The 17,053-nt window shown below is 36.8% G+C and overlaps 1 protein-coding gene across 1 annotated transcript in view; it reads right to left on the bottom strand.

The window, feature by feature from the left end:
- RBPJL (recombination signal binding protein for immunoglobulin kappa J region like) overlaps positions 1 to 17,053 on the bottom strand; it is a 353,030-nt gene that overhangs the window by 260,321 nt on the left and 75,656 nt on the right. The window contains exon 5 of the mRNA XM_044088991.1: positions 14,990 to 15,105. Coding sequence (XP_043944926.1) covers positions 14,990 to 15,105 — 116 coding nt within the window. The remainder of the gene's footprint in view (positions 1 to 14,989; positions 15,106 to 17,053) is intronic.

The following is a 17,053-nucleotide window of genomic DNA, read 5'->3' as shown; positions in this document are numbered from 1 at the left end:
AGACTTCCCTTTACTGCGCTGTAGTGCAATCTCAGAGTTGGTATATTTAAGTAGCGGGGGGGATTGGGGGTGCAGGGGGGCTTGCCCCGCTGCATAGAGCATTTTTTTTTTGTTTTGGGTTTTGAGTGGGGGGCTTTTGACATTCGACATTTTTAGACTTCAAACTTTCAAGTTCGAAGTTTGAAGCTTCAAAGTTGTCAGCATTCGACAATCTGATATAGACCCATATCCCAGAATGTAAAGTGGAATGTTATACATTATAGAATATCATGTGCCATATTATGCATCCTAGAATGCTAACTACAATCAATTACAACCTATAGCATCACTTTTAGAATTCTGAGTGTCATACCATGCATCCAAGAAGGGTGCATGCCATGATGCACATCCTACAATAGTAAGAGAATTAATATCTGTCTCATCAGTCCCATTTAAATAGTCTATAAATATTGGAGTCATTGTAGAAAACATAAAATAAAGAAATAAAAATAAAGATAAGTTTGTTCCCTTTCCAAAACATAACGTAGATAAGAATTTGCTAATTATACTGCACCCATTGCTAATCAATATTATTTCATCAAATATGTAACAAAAAAGTAAAATGCATAGCACATATTGAGCTGCTATGAGGCTATGAGTTTCATCCTGTAGTTCGGGGTTTGATTCTCCCAGTCTGTGTTTGATTAATATGTGACTGAGCAAGTCATTTAACCAAATAACCAGAACAACTCTGTGGCACTCAAATGAATGGCATGAACGATAAAAACAAAAACTGCTTCAGATTTCAGAAGTCATTTAACCAGACAGTGCACCTGGATTTCCCATAAAAAGAGATTTCTGTCAGGAAGTTTACATATGAGACTGGAAGTGAAGATAAGAGTACACTAGAAATCACATGCACTGATGTTTATAATGTTGTGGATTTCACAGCATCAATTATCATTATAAACCCATACTTTAAACTGTCCTTTGAGAAAGAAAACTATTTGGCTTGCATTGCAGAGCATTTTTGACAACCAAAATGTGCAGTGCACCTGTTGATGAGTGTTTCTTGAGAAGTGTATTAGAGCTTCAGGATACAAGTAAGGGCACAAACCACCTCTATGGCAGCCTAGATGTTGGCCTCTCCAATCACGTCTCACCTCCATGTTGGAGAATGAACAGGCTCAAGACTATTGGGGGACTTAATGTTTGGCAGGCATGGAGACAAGAAGCATACAGGGAAAAAATACACTGACAGCCATCATATAGGAAAGGGATTATGAATGATTCATACTGGAGAACATAAACCTGGCCAGTCCAGAACTGTGGTGTAAGTCATTTCAAAGGCCTGTGTTCAGAAACAGAAAACAGCATGTCTGCATATAGGTTTCAAGAATAAAAGAAACCAGATGGTAAGCATTGCTAAATGATTGAACTAAAAAGTATAATTTAAAAAAGAGCTCAGGCTACTGGACTCTCATGCACAAATTATATATTAAGCAAAGTTCCAGCATTTCTGAGAAATATAGGAACATGTATGTCCTGGTGTCAAATTGTATGGTTGTATCTGCAGTCTGAAATAAAGCTGACTAGATTTTCAAGCCATGCAAGGTTTATGATCATAAAGTGTAGTAGTTTCATTATGTGATCTCTTCCCAGAAAGTGCTTTGGGGGTCAGTGTACAACACCCCACTTATGACTAGATTATTAAATCATAGATGTATGTTTCCTAAGGTTAATCCCCATAGATTCCCATTTGCTAACATGGCATTTAATAGGTTGAGGTTGCAGCAAAAATTCTCAAGGATTTAAAAGTGCAGATATGGCTGAGAAGAAAGTAAAACCTTTCCTTTTGGCATCATAGGGGGTGTCATAATGGTTAAGGTCATTACCTCACAGAAATAAGTTATGTGGTCTAATTCTGACTTCTGGTTATTAGCTAGGCTTGTAATAGTCTGCTGACCTATGAAATGATTAGTTAGTTTATCACATGCAAGGCTAACACATTTACTGCTAGTGCAGTAGCTTTAGGCCAACACCATTCTTACTTAGGATCCTCAGAGGGGATTTCCACCTGCTTAACATGTCTAGACTGGCACATCCTGAAGGGGGCATTCTAATTAATAATTGGTCTAATTAGGGCTGTGTGACACCCCTGCACTGGCACAGTAATCAAAGAGCCTCAATCCTCACCACTGGCAACAGCTAGGAGATGTACAGAATGGGAGGATGACAAGTACACACACACAGTAAAGTGCAATTTTCCTTAAAAGCACACAGAGATCACAGTCACTCTGGGGCTGGTTTCTCACTCTTTCTCCAGATTCCCAGTAAAACTCCCCACTGGCACAGCTATAGGGTTGAAATCTCAGCCAAGTGTTCAAGCCAAAAGCTCCAGCACCCTCTCTGTCCAACCAGTGCTTTGTGTCCCTTCCCAAGTAGCTGACACACACGCACACATTGAGATTTGATTTATATACAAACACACACACACACCTGGGAAAGGCTGGCACAGGTTTACTAGCTATGCCCTCTTCTGCCCAGACTATAAGGTAGGTATCACTGCCACCAGCCAGCTCTTTATCAGCTACTATAAAGTCCTTATAAAGGGTGTCCAATCCTACTGTTTAATGTTACTATTATCCAAATGGTAGTTTTGACCAAGAGCAAGGCTATTTAGGAGTGGCCTGTACAGTGTCACCAAATATATATATGCAAGTATTCTAAGAGCTTAAATATGTCTCACAAATAGCCACAAAGATAGGTTTAAATATATTTATAATAAATAATAAAAGAACAGGACAATACTAAGAAAACAAACACAGTTAATTCAGAGTTCAAAATTACAGGAAATATTTAAAACAACACTGCAGGATAGTCTCAAATAAATGCAGAAAACATCTAAACTAATATTTACTATATTCCTATCTATAGCTAAAAGAGATACCATGCCCTGAATCTTACTTACAGCAAGTGCAGATGTGATGATGATGGGATGTTTCCAGGTCAAAGACACAATACAAAATGCACAGTCTCTCTCTAAGAGAGTTCTTAAATTAATATCATATTTTACTGCTGGGTTAGCCCAGGTGACATCACTCTTTGTCACCTGACTTCAGTTCCCAGGCTAAACAGAAACTTAACAGAATTTTAACATCCCTATGTGAGAAACATATATCTCTCTCAGATGTTTGCTCAGAACTGTATAGCTGCTAGGAAGTTATAAAGCAATAAAACACTTTACATTTCAAACCTAGTAATAACTTTTATTTCCAGACAATAGAAAAAACTTCTAGCTCTAGACACCCTGTCTCCTTGCTGCATTGAAACTAACTTTTATAGCACTTAATTTCAACTTATTTTCTTGAAGTTTTGTAAGTTAATCTTCTATGTTTCAGCAGGGTATGCTGTGGTTACATTATTGATGCTCAGTACATAACATACAGTTCTGTATAAATCATATCAATATTCACAAATGACATAGAATTATTTACAAAATTCCAGATAACTGGGCTGGCAGTGTCCCAGGCTGTATGAAAATAATAACTTCTTTTAGCCTTGATGACATGGCTTTACATATTAGTAAGGCTAAACAGAGGGATTGTATGACTACTGCTGCTACATAGTGGTCAAAGGAAAGAAATTTATCAAAACATGTTCCAAGATTCCTGACTCTGTAATTATTTTGGAGTGGGGTATTGTTTATACTGTATGTTAAAGGAGAGAGAGTTGTTTTTCAAGTATGACAATACTATACAAGTGAAAGAGGTACACTGAATGACTGACAGTATAAGTCCTGAAGGAAAGCAATACGTGTCACTCTAAAAAACAGAAGTCAGCTGTCACGCAAAAATGGTTGAAAACAATCAAAGCCGTCTCCAATAACAAAACAAAAAAAATGTTAAAAATGTTGTTAAGAACATCACTCTCATGCTAAAGTCTATCATCTCTCTTTCTATATATATATATATATATATATATATATATATATATATATATATATATATATATATATGTATGGGTCTAGGACTATTTACTGAAAGCACATTTCACTGAAAGTCAAATGACTGTGCACAAATCACTGAACGCTCAATTCACTGAAAACTCAATTCACTGAAACACTTTTCACTGAAAGTTATATATGGCCTTTGCCCCACTGTTGTGCAACCCTGGAGTTAGTATTTACAGTAAGGGGGGTGTGGGGGGCATAGCCCCCCACATATTCTGGATATATATTAAGTTCAGAAAAGAGTAATTTATTGGAATTGCAAGTATCCATGTATATAGTTTAAAATATTTAAAATAGGTGGGGGGGCTATGCCCCCACCCCCCTTACTATATATACTAACTCCAGGGTCGCACAACAGTGGGGAAAAGGCCATATATAATTATCAGTGAAATGTGTTTCAGTGAATTGTGTTTTCAGTGAATTGAGCTTTCAGTGAATTGTGCACAGTCAAATGTGTTTCAGTGAAATGTGCTTTCAGTGAATAGTCCTAGACCAATATATATATATATATATATATATATATATATATATATATATATATATATACATATATATATATATATATATATATATATATATACATATATACATACGTATAATCTAAAAACAAAATAAATGTATAACAGGAATAGTGTACAGTGCAATAGTGTGTCACAGAGGGATTTATTCCTGCCTGCTAAAAGCAGACCCCCCCCCCACCACCATGCATTATTCTCACACTGTATTTCTCTTTCCAGTACCAACTATATTAGAAATAGTGAATATAGTAACAGAGATAAAACAACTGGAATTGAGATCTTTAGAAAAGGGCAAGAGCAAACTACATAGGAAAAAAATGGGAATTGTGGGAACAATACATACAGGGGAGGAATGAAGTTTAAAAGATTGCAGGAATTAAATGAGCTATGTAATGTTTGACTGAAAATGATTTGGTAGATTATAAGTGATGTGTAATGTTTGCAACTGGGAGTGCATCAGTTTGATATGTGATGTAAAATGCTTGTAATTAGGACTGTGTCAGTGTAATTTGTTTTCATTTATATAAATGTATGATTGCTTATGTTATAAGTGATGGTTTAATAAAGATGTTTAAAAAAGGGGCAGGAATTGATTAATTTATGTAATGTTGCTTAGGTTATATGATACATAGCAATATATCTGAAATGTAATGTTTGTTACTGTTAATTTAATACAGCTTGATTACTTTTGTATACATGTAAATTGCCTGTGTCGCAAGTGATAATTCAATAAAGGTGTTAAAAAGAAAGAAAAGAAGCACGTGCAGTAAATTACTTGCAGAAAGAATGGCATAACAGTACAACAAAAACTAATATAAAATGATGTGTTTGGTCTGTGATGTAAACAAATAACACTCAACTAGGCTAAAAGAAAGCATACAATAAATAAATAAAACATTTTGTACTGAGACTGTTATATGAGCATCACTCATCAGGTACAATACTTTATACTTCTAGTAATGATTCATCCTTCCATGGTTTTGAAATCATAAGGCAAGTGGCATATCGAGAAAGGTCATACCTGTATATAATTTCACATCACAATTACTATGCTTATAAAAAGAAAGTTTTTGACATCTGACAATGTGGCACACCTCCAAAAAATTACTTAGGGTGCCTTAACAGCAACTGATACATGGCTTTGTAACTCACAACTCATGCTCAACCCTAAAAAAAACTACTACTTTTTTTCCACAAATCCCTCTCCCATGAAAAGAAACAAAATTTAAAGTCCTCTCTCTTGAAAATGCAACCATCGAAGTCACTTTTCATAGCAAATTATAAGGAATGATAGTGGATGATAATCTTAAATTTGACCTGCATATACAAAATTGCATAAGAAAATCTCATCAAGAACTAGAGATGCTTCACAGAGCCAAAAGCTTTCTCACCAATGCACACTTGCCACTACTTACCTCCTACCCACACTTTTTTATGGTGCTTCTATCCTTGACACCCTTTAGGCATCACAAAAATCAATACTTGAATAATGCTATAAGAAAGTTGCTAAACTTGCAGCAAATCTCCCTTTCAGAACCCACCACTGCAGAATACTAAAAAGCCTAAGTCGGATATAACTACCCCATCAACTAACATGTGCACAGCTTCTTACCACCTATAAAAGTATCCAGAATCCATCTGCTTGCCCAGCGCTGAAAACATTCTACACAACTATGTTCCCAGTTGGTCATTACGATCCAGTGACCAAAAACTCTTGTCTGTCCACAAAGCTACCAAATCTGCTGGACATTGTCTGTACTCATACAATGTTGCTAAGGCCTGAAACTTGTCTCTGTCCATTAGGACAATATCCTCCTTCCCTTCCTTCGAAACCATTCTGAAAGACCTCCTAGCCAGAAGCCAACCAAATGCCTATTCATACCTTAAAATCTCCTTACTCTCCCTTCTTCATTCACTTCCTATCTTCTATCAATTTCTCTTCCCTGGCTTTCTCTTTAAATAGACCATAAACCTGCTTTTCTCTCACTTAGTATTGCATTTCTTGTTTGTATTATACTAACTTACCTTTCATTTGTCTGTGAACTGGCTAAAATTTCTCTACCTACTAAATCATTGTCCTATAACTTGTATCTATTCTTAACCAATATTTTCATATTAGGTCTAATTTGGTATAATTATTGAAACTGTGTTTGTTTTTTGTATTATTTTTAAAGACTTTAAAATAATTGTTCTGAAAATGTTTTGTAATACTTTGGAGATTTTCTCCCTGTACCTCTCTTGAAAATGGCCTCCTACCCAGTTGGATTTCCCTGCTAATCAAATGTCAGTAAATAAATTTAACCAGTGTGCAAATTAAAATTTATGATCTTTCACAACTCCTGACAATCATTGAAATTGTAAAGGTTATTCAAAAAAGCACAATGTCACTGCAGTGAGGAATACCACTATGACTCTGACACTGTATTGTGCATGTTTCTACCATGGACATCAATGTGCACACTACTATGCATGTTCACATGTACATCAATGTGCACAATACTATAGGTGCCATCAATATTCTGGAAATCTTAGGAAAATCTGTATAAAGCAGAGAAATATGGAAATGAAGAAAAGGTACAAATGGAAATGTTTATAGAAGAATTAAATATGCCAAGGTTAGAGGCAGATGAGGCTCAATTACTAACAGTTAGGATAAGAGGAAATGAGATAAAAATGGTGCTGTATAACCAATCTACAGGAAAGTCCACAGTAATAGATGGTATTCTTGTTCATAGGTAGGTACTAGGCTATTTGCCCTGGGGCGTATATAAGCCTAGCCAAACGGTACCCTGGCTTTTGTCACCCAAGAAAATTATTTTCCTGTGCCCCTGTCAAAAAGAGCCACAGAAGTGATCCCTGGGGGGATTACTTCTTGGGAGCTAGGAGGGAAGAAACTGATAAAGATCTGGAAGGTTCTGTTCAACAGTATTTTAAAAGCAGAAGAAGCACCAACATCCTGGAAGAAATTGGTGGTGGTTGTAAAACCTAAAGATGGTAAAGACCTATCAGATCCAGCTTTGTATAGGCTTATTTCAATTCTAAATCTCAATTATGAAGTGTTTAGGTCTATAATGGCTAAAAGAAAGGTGATGCTAAAATTGGTAAGTATGGATCAATGTGGTTTTGTGGCAGGGAGACAAAGACTTGACAATATTAAAAGAACAATGATCATCCAGAGGGAAGCAGAATGTAAGAAAATACCACTGCTGTTGGTGGGTCTTGATGCAGAGAAAGCATTCAACAGATTAAGCTGGGACTTTATGAGCAGGGCAATGGAAGTATTTGCATTCTCTGATAAAATTATAAGGTTGATTAGGAGGATATATAAGGAATGAAAATTAAAGTGGGTGGGTTCCTCTCTGATAAGTTCTGTTTGAGAAGAGGAACCAAGCAGGGGTGTCCTTGCTCCCCTTTGTTATTTGCATTATATTTAGAATCACTGGCAAAGAAAATAAGGAACTCAGAAATTCAAGGGTATAATCAATATGGTAGTCAAGAAATGCTAGCTTTATTTGCAGATGATAATATTTTCTACCTGACAAAAACAGAAAAGGACATTTTAGTGCTGTGGAACATTTTGAAAAAAATAATGGTGATAAAACAAAGGCAGTTGCTGTAAACTATGTACCCACACATAAATAGGTTCAGCAATACCCATGTTTATGGGGAGGTGACAGAATGAAGTACTTAGGAGTATGGGTTAAAAAGAATTATGTTATGGCAGCTAAGGATATGTGGGAAGAGACTAAAGAAATGATAATACAAAAACTGAGAAATATGAAGTCATGTCTTATGAGTATGGCAAGCAGTCAAAATGTTTTTAGTCCCTTTAATTTTTATACACAGGTCAGGCATATTTATATCAACCAGAAGAGAAGGTGTGGATAGCAATTAATAAAAAGATGAAGGATTTTAAATGGAAGGGGAAGAAAGCAAGAGTCAAGTGTGATACGTTGATCCTTCCAATAGAACAAGGTGGTTTGGGATTGCCTGATTTGAATGGGGTATTTCAAAGCTGCACAGTTAAGGCTCCAATGCATATCACAAGCATAAAGCTATAATTCAAAGTGGAAAAGGATGATGATGAAATGGGGGGGGGCTCAATAAACAAGGAGAGACTGGGATTTTGGATGCAGATCCTTAGGGAAAATAGCAATAACCATTCCTAATATTACATTTATAAAGTAGCAGAAAGTATTCTAAGAACTAAGCCAACATGAGAATGAAAAAAGGAGACTCTGCCAGTAGGGATGACTGCAATTGGGATATAGACAATATGCAAGAGGGGGCTGGAATTTACTGGAGAAACTGGAAAAGGAACCAAGGTATTAGGAGAAAATAATTAGACAGAGAAAGGCAATAGAATGGGAAGAGGCGAAGAATTTATCTGGGCTGCAGAGTAGAGATTGCCTTCATTATCAAGGACTGATATTAGACTGTAATCAAACAGAAATAGAGGGATCCTAAGCAAAAGACCAGCATTGGTAGAGTTTTAGTAGACTCTAGAACAGAAGCTGCTGTTAAAAAAGGGATAATTAGTATAGCATATAAAATATTGCATGATAACTATAAGAATCAATCACAGGAGGTTAGAAAGGATTGGGAAGAGAAATTGGATAAGCAGTTCACAAAGAAACAATGGGAGGATATGTGTATGTCTCCCAAATATGCAACAAAGTCTAGAAGATTCAGGATCTTTGCTTCAAAGTGTTTACATAGGTATATTTATACCCCAGGTAGACTCCAAATAATTTTTCTCAGGTAGATAGCAAATGTTGGAGGTGTGATGAGGAAGAAAGCAGTAATTGGGCACGTATTATTAGAAGTGTAATGAGTTGGCAGACTTTAAAAAATTTCTGCAGACTACTGTATCAGAAATACTAGGTGAGTAAATTGGTATAACTAGAAATATTTTTTGAGCTATGATACACAAGAACTGTCTAGAGACAGAAAGGCCTTGCTGAGTCTAGAAAATGGAAATCAAAGTATAAACTCACTGCACTACAAGTAGTAAATATAGTAACACAGATAAAATAACTGGATATGGAAGCTTTACTAAATGGTAGGAGAAAATTACATAGAAATAAAATAGGAATTGTGGGAATAATATGGGCAGAATAATGTTTTGGAGGAGGAATGAGGTTTAAAAGAAGGCAGGAACTAAATGAACTATGCAATGTTTGACTGACAATGACTGCTTAGATTATAAGTGATGCATAATGTTTGCAACTATAAATATGTCAATATGGTTTGTTTTCATTTATATAAATGTATGATTGCCTGTGTCATAAGTGATAATTTTATAAAGATGTTTCTTGTTTAAAAAAATGGAAATTCTTGGAACAATTCATGCAGAAAAATGGGTTTGAGGAGGAATGAAGTTTAAGAGAAGGCAGTCACTGAATGATTAATATAAGGTTGTTTAAATTATATGATATATAACAATATATGTGATGTATAATGCTTATAAATGTAAACTTGTTAATTTGGTCTGATTGCTTTTATATAACTGTATGTTTGTCTGTGTCAGAAGTGATAATTCAGTTTTTGTGTCTTTCGGCTTTTCCCGGTTAGGGGTCGCCACAGCGGAACTCCGGTCCGCTAATGATTGGCAGTAGATTTTTACGTGCCGAATTGCTGGCCCTGATGCACAACCTTCAATGAAGGTACGCCCATTCATGCATGTCTCCACACAGAAGACGCTCTAGCTGAGAATCAAACAGGACAACGTCTTACTGTGAGGCGACAATGCTACCGCAGCACCACCACCGCAGCTTGACAATTCAATAAAGGTGTTTAAAAAAATGTGCACAATACTATGTTATGTTCACATGGACATTGATGTATCCCATGACTGCAACACAGACACTGTAGGCAGCTCAGACTTGTGGAAAGTCACTTCCCATGAACCGTTGGTAAACATCACACGTGTCAGAAGTAGGAATCATGGGAACTGCCTGCATGGAGCACATATGCATTGTATGTAATACCATGTGCACTGTACACCACCTACCAGCTGATGGAATGAAAGCCCTTCCTGTTGACATAGTTGACACCATGTGGCACAGGGACTTGATACCAATGTGTTTGTAGTCAATAGCCCTCAGAACTTCATAGCAATCTGGGCGCAGATAATGGCCCTCAGGACCTCAATGGACTGGGCTGTGATAGAATGCCAGCATCATGGTGATTTTTTCCTCTGTAGTTTGTAGAACCCAAATATACTCCAACACATGTGGCAGCATCACATTAAGGAAATGATGTAGATTCATGAGGCTAATACCTGTAGAGCCCCTAACATATCTCTGATGGATGCTGAAAGGACTCCATAGCAAGGATGGTTAATATTACTCAAGCCTTTATGTCTGCTAGGATAAACATCCTACAGATCCTCCTTAATTCCATGACACATTTGTACTAACTACAATACGGTGTCTCAGTTCTACACAGAAGTGGTTGATAACATCCAGGTCATGGAGGTGACTGCATATCACACATTGATTGATTCTTCTGCAAAACAGAGGTGGTAATGTGCAACATTGTGGACACTGGCTCTCAAGACAGCCAAAAGCACATGATGGATGCATCTGGTGATGCAATGTGGAGACCTACAGCACATGATGGATACATCTGGTGATGCAATGTAGTGACCTAAAGCACATGATGGGTACATCTGATGATACAATGCAGAGATCTAAAGCACATGATGGATACAGCTGGTGATGCAGAGACCTACAGCATCCTGGCATCTTACTCCTGTACACTGATAAACGATGGTATAGAGAAAAACTGATCACTATGCCTCCTTGCATCAATTTTATGTGCTTCTTAATGATATCATTATGTTTGCTTTTATCATTTACATATGTAATGGCTCTCATTCACATGTTGACACTCATTTGTATGTCATTATGCAGTAATTTACATGCGATAAATACCCCACTTTTTTCTACAAGTGCAGTCGTGTTGCATGTGCCTCTGAACTCCCACCTCCCTGCATTTCACCATTCACAGCATTATTTCTCATAACACATTGTGCCATTTGTTTCTGAATTCTCCCCTGCATGTTTCAGTTGGATGAAGTCACAGAAAAAATATGTGAATAACAAAACTGCAAGATGAATTATTACAAGAGCATCAAAATATTTTGATTACTATTTAATTTGGATGCTTCTCCCCTATACACACACACACACAAACACACACACACACACACACACACACACACACACACACAAACACACACGCATATGCACACACACACACACACACACACACACACACACACACACAAATACACACGCACATGCACACACACACACACACACACACACACACACACACACACACACACACACACACATTCTCACTGCAGGGGTTTAACCCTGTTATCCCATATTATTATGATTATTGTTGTTAATATTAATTATTATTATTATTATTATTATTATTACTATTTAATGCCAAAGTAGTACAAATACTGATAAAACAACTGCATCATAATTTTGAATAATCTGGTTAACAGTTCCGTATTTCACACATTTCTTCTGAAAACAGTAGTGAATATGCTATCATTTTACCCTTGGTTCTATTAAAAATTTCAGTGGCAGTGATTTGTACATTTTTGGGGGGGGTCGACTCACTATTTGTAATACTGGTGCATGTTTTAAGCAATGTATCTATATAACAAGACAAAGAATGATGAATAGCTGTGTAAGTAAATGAAAAAAATGCAGTGAAGTTGACGAAAAGTGCTCATACATATCAAATCCATATAAAAAGTGGTTTATGTAAATTTGAGTAACTCCGAGCAAGTAAATGAAAAATTGTTTTGAAATTGATTGAAAGTGTTCCTACTCACAAAAACTGTTTCAAAAAGAGCTTTATGTAAACTTCAGTAGTCAGCATTTAGATTTATCTGTATACATTTTCTCATCCATTGTGTGGATTAAAAAACGCTGAGTCCTTTCTGTTGAACTACAACATAGGCCTGAAGAGAATTAGACATAAAATTGTAGCTCTTCTGGAGTGCGTTACTCAGCTGACCACAGATATGTATGAAATGCACAATACTGGCTGCTTGGCAAAACAACAGTCCACTTACAGTTTAATTTTTATTACAGCCAACAGATATAATGTAAAAAGATAGAATAAAAAACAGGACACATCTGGTTGCTCAGATCATTTTGAAATGTCTCATTTAGAAACATATTGTAACTCATCATTTTGAGAGGTTTAATTAATTTATTTACTTTCTCTTTTGAGAAGTTCTCATCAACAAACAGCCATAAAAAGTGTGTATATGATATTTTTTCTGACCTGCTGTCTTCCCGTTGAGTTCTATAGCACCTCTGCTCTCTCCTGCTCCACTCCCTTTGGCTTTTTTTAGACTTTCTGTTCCGTACTGCTCCACATGAGTTTTGAAAGCCCCTTTTTTCTGTCCTGCCAGCTTTACTGTCATATTACTTGTTTTTCAATCAATCTGTCCTTTATTTTATTTACCATTCAGTACAGAGATGTTATCAAGCATTGCAGAACAAGCTCCATTTAACATGTAGTCATAGTACATCTAACACATATCGGATGCATTCCCTTCATAGTATAGTCACTCGTTTTTGTGTTCTGACCTGCTGTCTTTGTCTCTTGTTTCACAGACCTTCAATTCTATCCTTATATCTTTCCCTTAATCTTTCACAGTCCTTGTGTCCTGTCTTGTCCTGTTCTACTGTCTTCCCCTCTTCTTTCACAGTTCCTCGGTCCTGTCCTTGTTTCTTTCCAGTCATATTTCACAGTCATTCCTTTCATGTTTCACACTCCCTACTTTTACTCTGTTGCCTTTCCTACTAATTTTTACCCATGGGGTGAATTACTATTTTCAGCACATAGTGCCCTGTATTAAGGTCCATCTGTGATTAAAAAAAGACTTCCCCCCTGTATCATTCTCAATGTACTGTAACTATTCAAAGGAGCCATGTACAAAACCTAGCAGCTTTTAAGGCATCCTAAACCAGTGGCCTTTACGGGCAGAGAATACTGGTTATATTACTTAAACACAAATACATAATGCATGGAATGCAACTGTACTCTGGGAAAAAGATCATGGAGCCTGAATTGCAGTGAATTACAAGTGTGCAGAGCAAGAACAGCTGGGCAATGAATAGAAGCTCAAGAAGTCCACTATGGGCAAAAACTAAGACACCTTTTTGAGTAAGATTTGTGTATATATTACTACCTTGGTTTGAACATTGTACAAAAGAGTTCCTAAGTATCTAAATTTGTATTCTTCTTATTTGTACTTTATTTATGACTAGAGCTTTCCTCCCTGGGGCTACACTGAAAATGGACTTCAGCTCACTCAGACTATTCCAGTAAACAAATAGAATAATAAATAAATATATAAATAAATAAATTATAGTAAAGATATGTCCAACATTATGTCCTTGTAAATATTCTGCAGTAACCCTGAAGAGTCTGTGAACAACAGGCTCAGCATATACAAATAGTCTTTCACAGTTTGGGATACATTCAGTAACTAACTGGTAGGCAGAGTTGGCATCTGACACATAGATGTAATGTGTTGTCTGAAAAATAGGTCTATGGTTTTAATGTTTAGCAATATCTATACTTACTACTGCATTTAATCTGTTTACAAATTGCCCACTCAAGTGAACATGCACATTAATCATGCCTTCTTGAATGGGTTGCACACAGGCAGATATGCACACACATGCGTGTGAGCATACACATACACACACACACACACACACACGCACACACACGCACACACACACACACACACACACACACACACACACACACACACACACACACACACACACACACACACACAAAAGCAGCCTTGCCAATATTAATAAATGTACTACAACTACAACTTTTATTAAACTACAATCTGCCTAACATTGTTAGAAGGTGACCCTAATACCTGGCTGTCTTGGATAGAAATTCCCGTCCTAACTATAAGAAGACTCTGGTTTAGTTAGCAGCCTAGCATGAGATGTTAGAAACATTCACAAAATCTTTTAATCTTCATTCCATGACAGCCATGATCCAGCTCACTGAATGGCAGGCTTGATACTTCACTATTACTTGTTACACTTGGTTACTTTGTTGGTGGGGGACGGAGGAATAAATAGACATAAAGGGGAAGGAAGGGTCTGATAATCACAGGGAGGAACCAGGACTAATATAAGATTAAAAACAGAGAATCTTTTCAGAGCACCTTTTAAGTTGCCTTACTGGAGCCTATGATATGACCTAAGCATTAGAGACTGGTGAGTACTGTATCACCGCAGACAGCAGGCAACCACTGTAGTATAGCTCATAAAATATTACAGGCCTTCAAGCTTATACATTGAATATCAGCACCACATAGCCAATGTAGCAACATTGGTATTCTTATGCACTGTAAACATCACAACCACAACCAGATCATTTCACCTTGATTAGTGATATAACCTACTCTTGAATCTGATTGGTCCTCAAAGTTCAGTTTCAGAGCACCAGCTTGTCTGTTCCCCATACTGTCCAGACCCATATAACCAAAGAGTTTCCAACTGGAGTCTCCCAAACCATTTGCTAAAATAGAAAAGAGAAAAAAAAAACATTTTCAAGTTGAAAATTGTTCATAGCTCATTGTATGTTACAAAACGGTTACTATTTATTTACATAAAATACAGTTCTAAAATGTGGTATCACTGAACTATGAATCAGCTTTCTTGTGTCCAAATAATGTTAACATCTTATTTTAAACATTTTTGTTTAGGTAGCAAATTGCACATGCTCACTGCAATTCCACTGATAATACTGCTGATGGAAAATTAATGTTTTGCATTGTTATAACAGTAGTATAATCAGGAAAGTCATTTATAAGTTAGAAACACTCAGCTGTTTATTTACACTTGTTCTTAATTACTTTTAATATATTAATGCTGTTCCATTTTTTACTTACTAAGGGGTTCTGCTGGAGAGGGGACTTATGATGCAGGTTGCTTGCACCAAGGCTGTCTGATAGAAAAGGCACAAGCCATCATCACAGTTTATTGTATTTCTATTGTTTAGCTACTAACTGCCAATAACACTGAATGCCGCTCAGATAAAACAGGTTGTCCTCCAAACATGCATCAGCGCTGCATAAAAAAAGTGATGCATGCCATTTACAAGGATGGTCATCCTGTTTTGGGTTGTGATTAATATTGTCTCCTGAAGGCTCTGAAGAATCACTATAATTCACTGACACCTATGTGGTGTGGAATGTCTCACCTCTAGCAGTCTGTACACATCTTTGCCTTCCAGAGCATTTTCTGAAAAATCAACTTTAAAATGATAAGATAGCCAAATGTAAATATTTGTGAGCAATAAAAGCTATTAAAACTGTACACATAGCAATGTTATCAGTAAGAAAAATTCTTTACTGTGATAACAGGCAGCCCATTCATAGTCTTTCCATAAATACTATATTGTAATACAACAAACCCAGAATTATATTTTTTGTTCAATTTTCACAAACTGACATATCTTGAAAACTATACAACCTAGACATATATTGTTAGAACACTTTTGTTAACTATACCCTTCAATAGTATGCAAGTCTCTCAGTTATGAAAATGTGAAAATAAATATTAATATATGAATAATAAGTGGCCAACAGTGATTAATTTCACAACCACAGGACACATAAGATTAACAATGCGACTGGCCCTAGATGAATGTTTGCTGACCTACTATTAGCTCAGCATACATTCTCTGCAACTGCACTCCCTACTTGGTTTTTAAATATTTGAACTGCTGTTTTCTCAACTTTGATTGTGGCGAGCACACTATCCCTGGTCGCCCCCCCCCCCTCCCCACCATACTCACCCATCCACTTCTCTCACCTAAACTCATAATATTATTAGAATTGACTACCCTTGTCTCCTCTACATAGTTCTGCTAAACATATCCCCTCTCTTCTTTTTTCCTTTCTGTTGGCATCCCTCCCTGTAACTGCACACAGCCAGTTAACTACCCTAACCTAATCACCCTGATCTGCAGTGATGTTCTCTCTGGAAAGCCTGAGTCTCCCTAGGCTCATTGATTGTTTCTCTTCTTTAATGACCTGCTTCTTCTCACGGCTTATCCTTTGATCCCCACCTCCACACAACCAATAACAGTCCATCCCCACCCTAAATCTAATCCTTCTTTCTCTAATTCCTACTAACTCCACCCGCTTGCACATTACTCCCAGACTCCAATTACTTTCCTTCTTGCTCCACCTCTGCCTTTACTTCTCATCTCTCAAATAACTTCTCTCTTACAATTACCTACATACCCCTCCCTTCTGTCCTCACTGTAGCCTCTCATCTACTTGCCTTCACCCATATCACATTACAACATATTTGTGAACTACCTCTTACCCTCTTTTCTCCTCATCCTGCCTTGCTTATCTTCTTATCACACTAAACTTTTCTATTTGTCACCATCTCCCACTCTTTCACATGATACTCCATCTTACAATATTACTCACCCTTCCTAATCTCTCCTTCAT

This window comes from Protopterus annectens, chromosome 12.part0 (assembly GCF_019279795.1).
Source record: "Protopterus annectens isolate FY-2018-M chromosome 12.part0, PAN1.0, whole genome shotgun sequence".
Classification (NCBI taxonomy): Eukaryota; Metazoa; Chordata; order Ceratodontiformes; family Protopteridae; genus Protopterus; species Protopterus annectens.
Note: the sequence above shows the minus strand (reverse complement) of the source record. Positions and strands in the feature narration are given on the sequence as shown.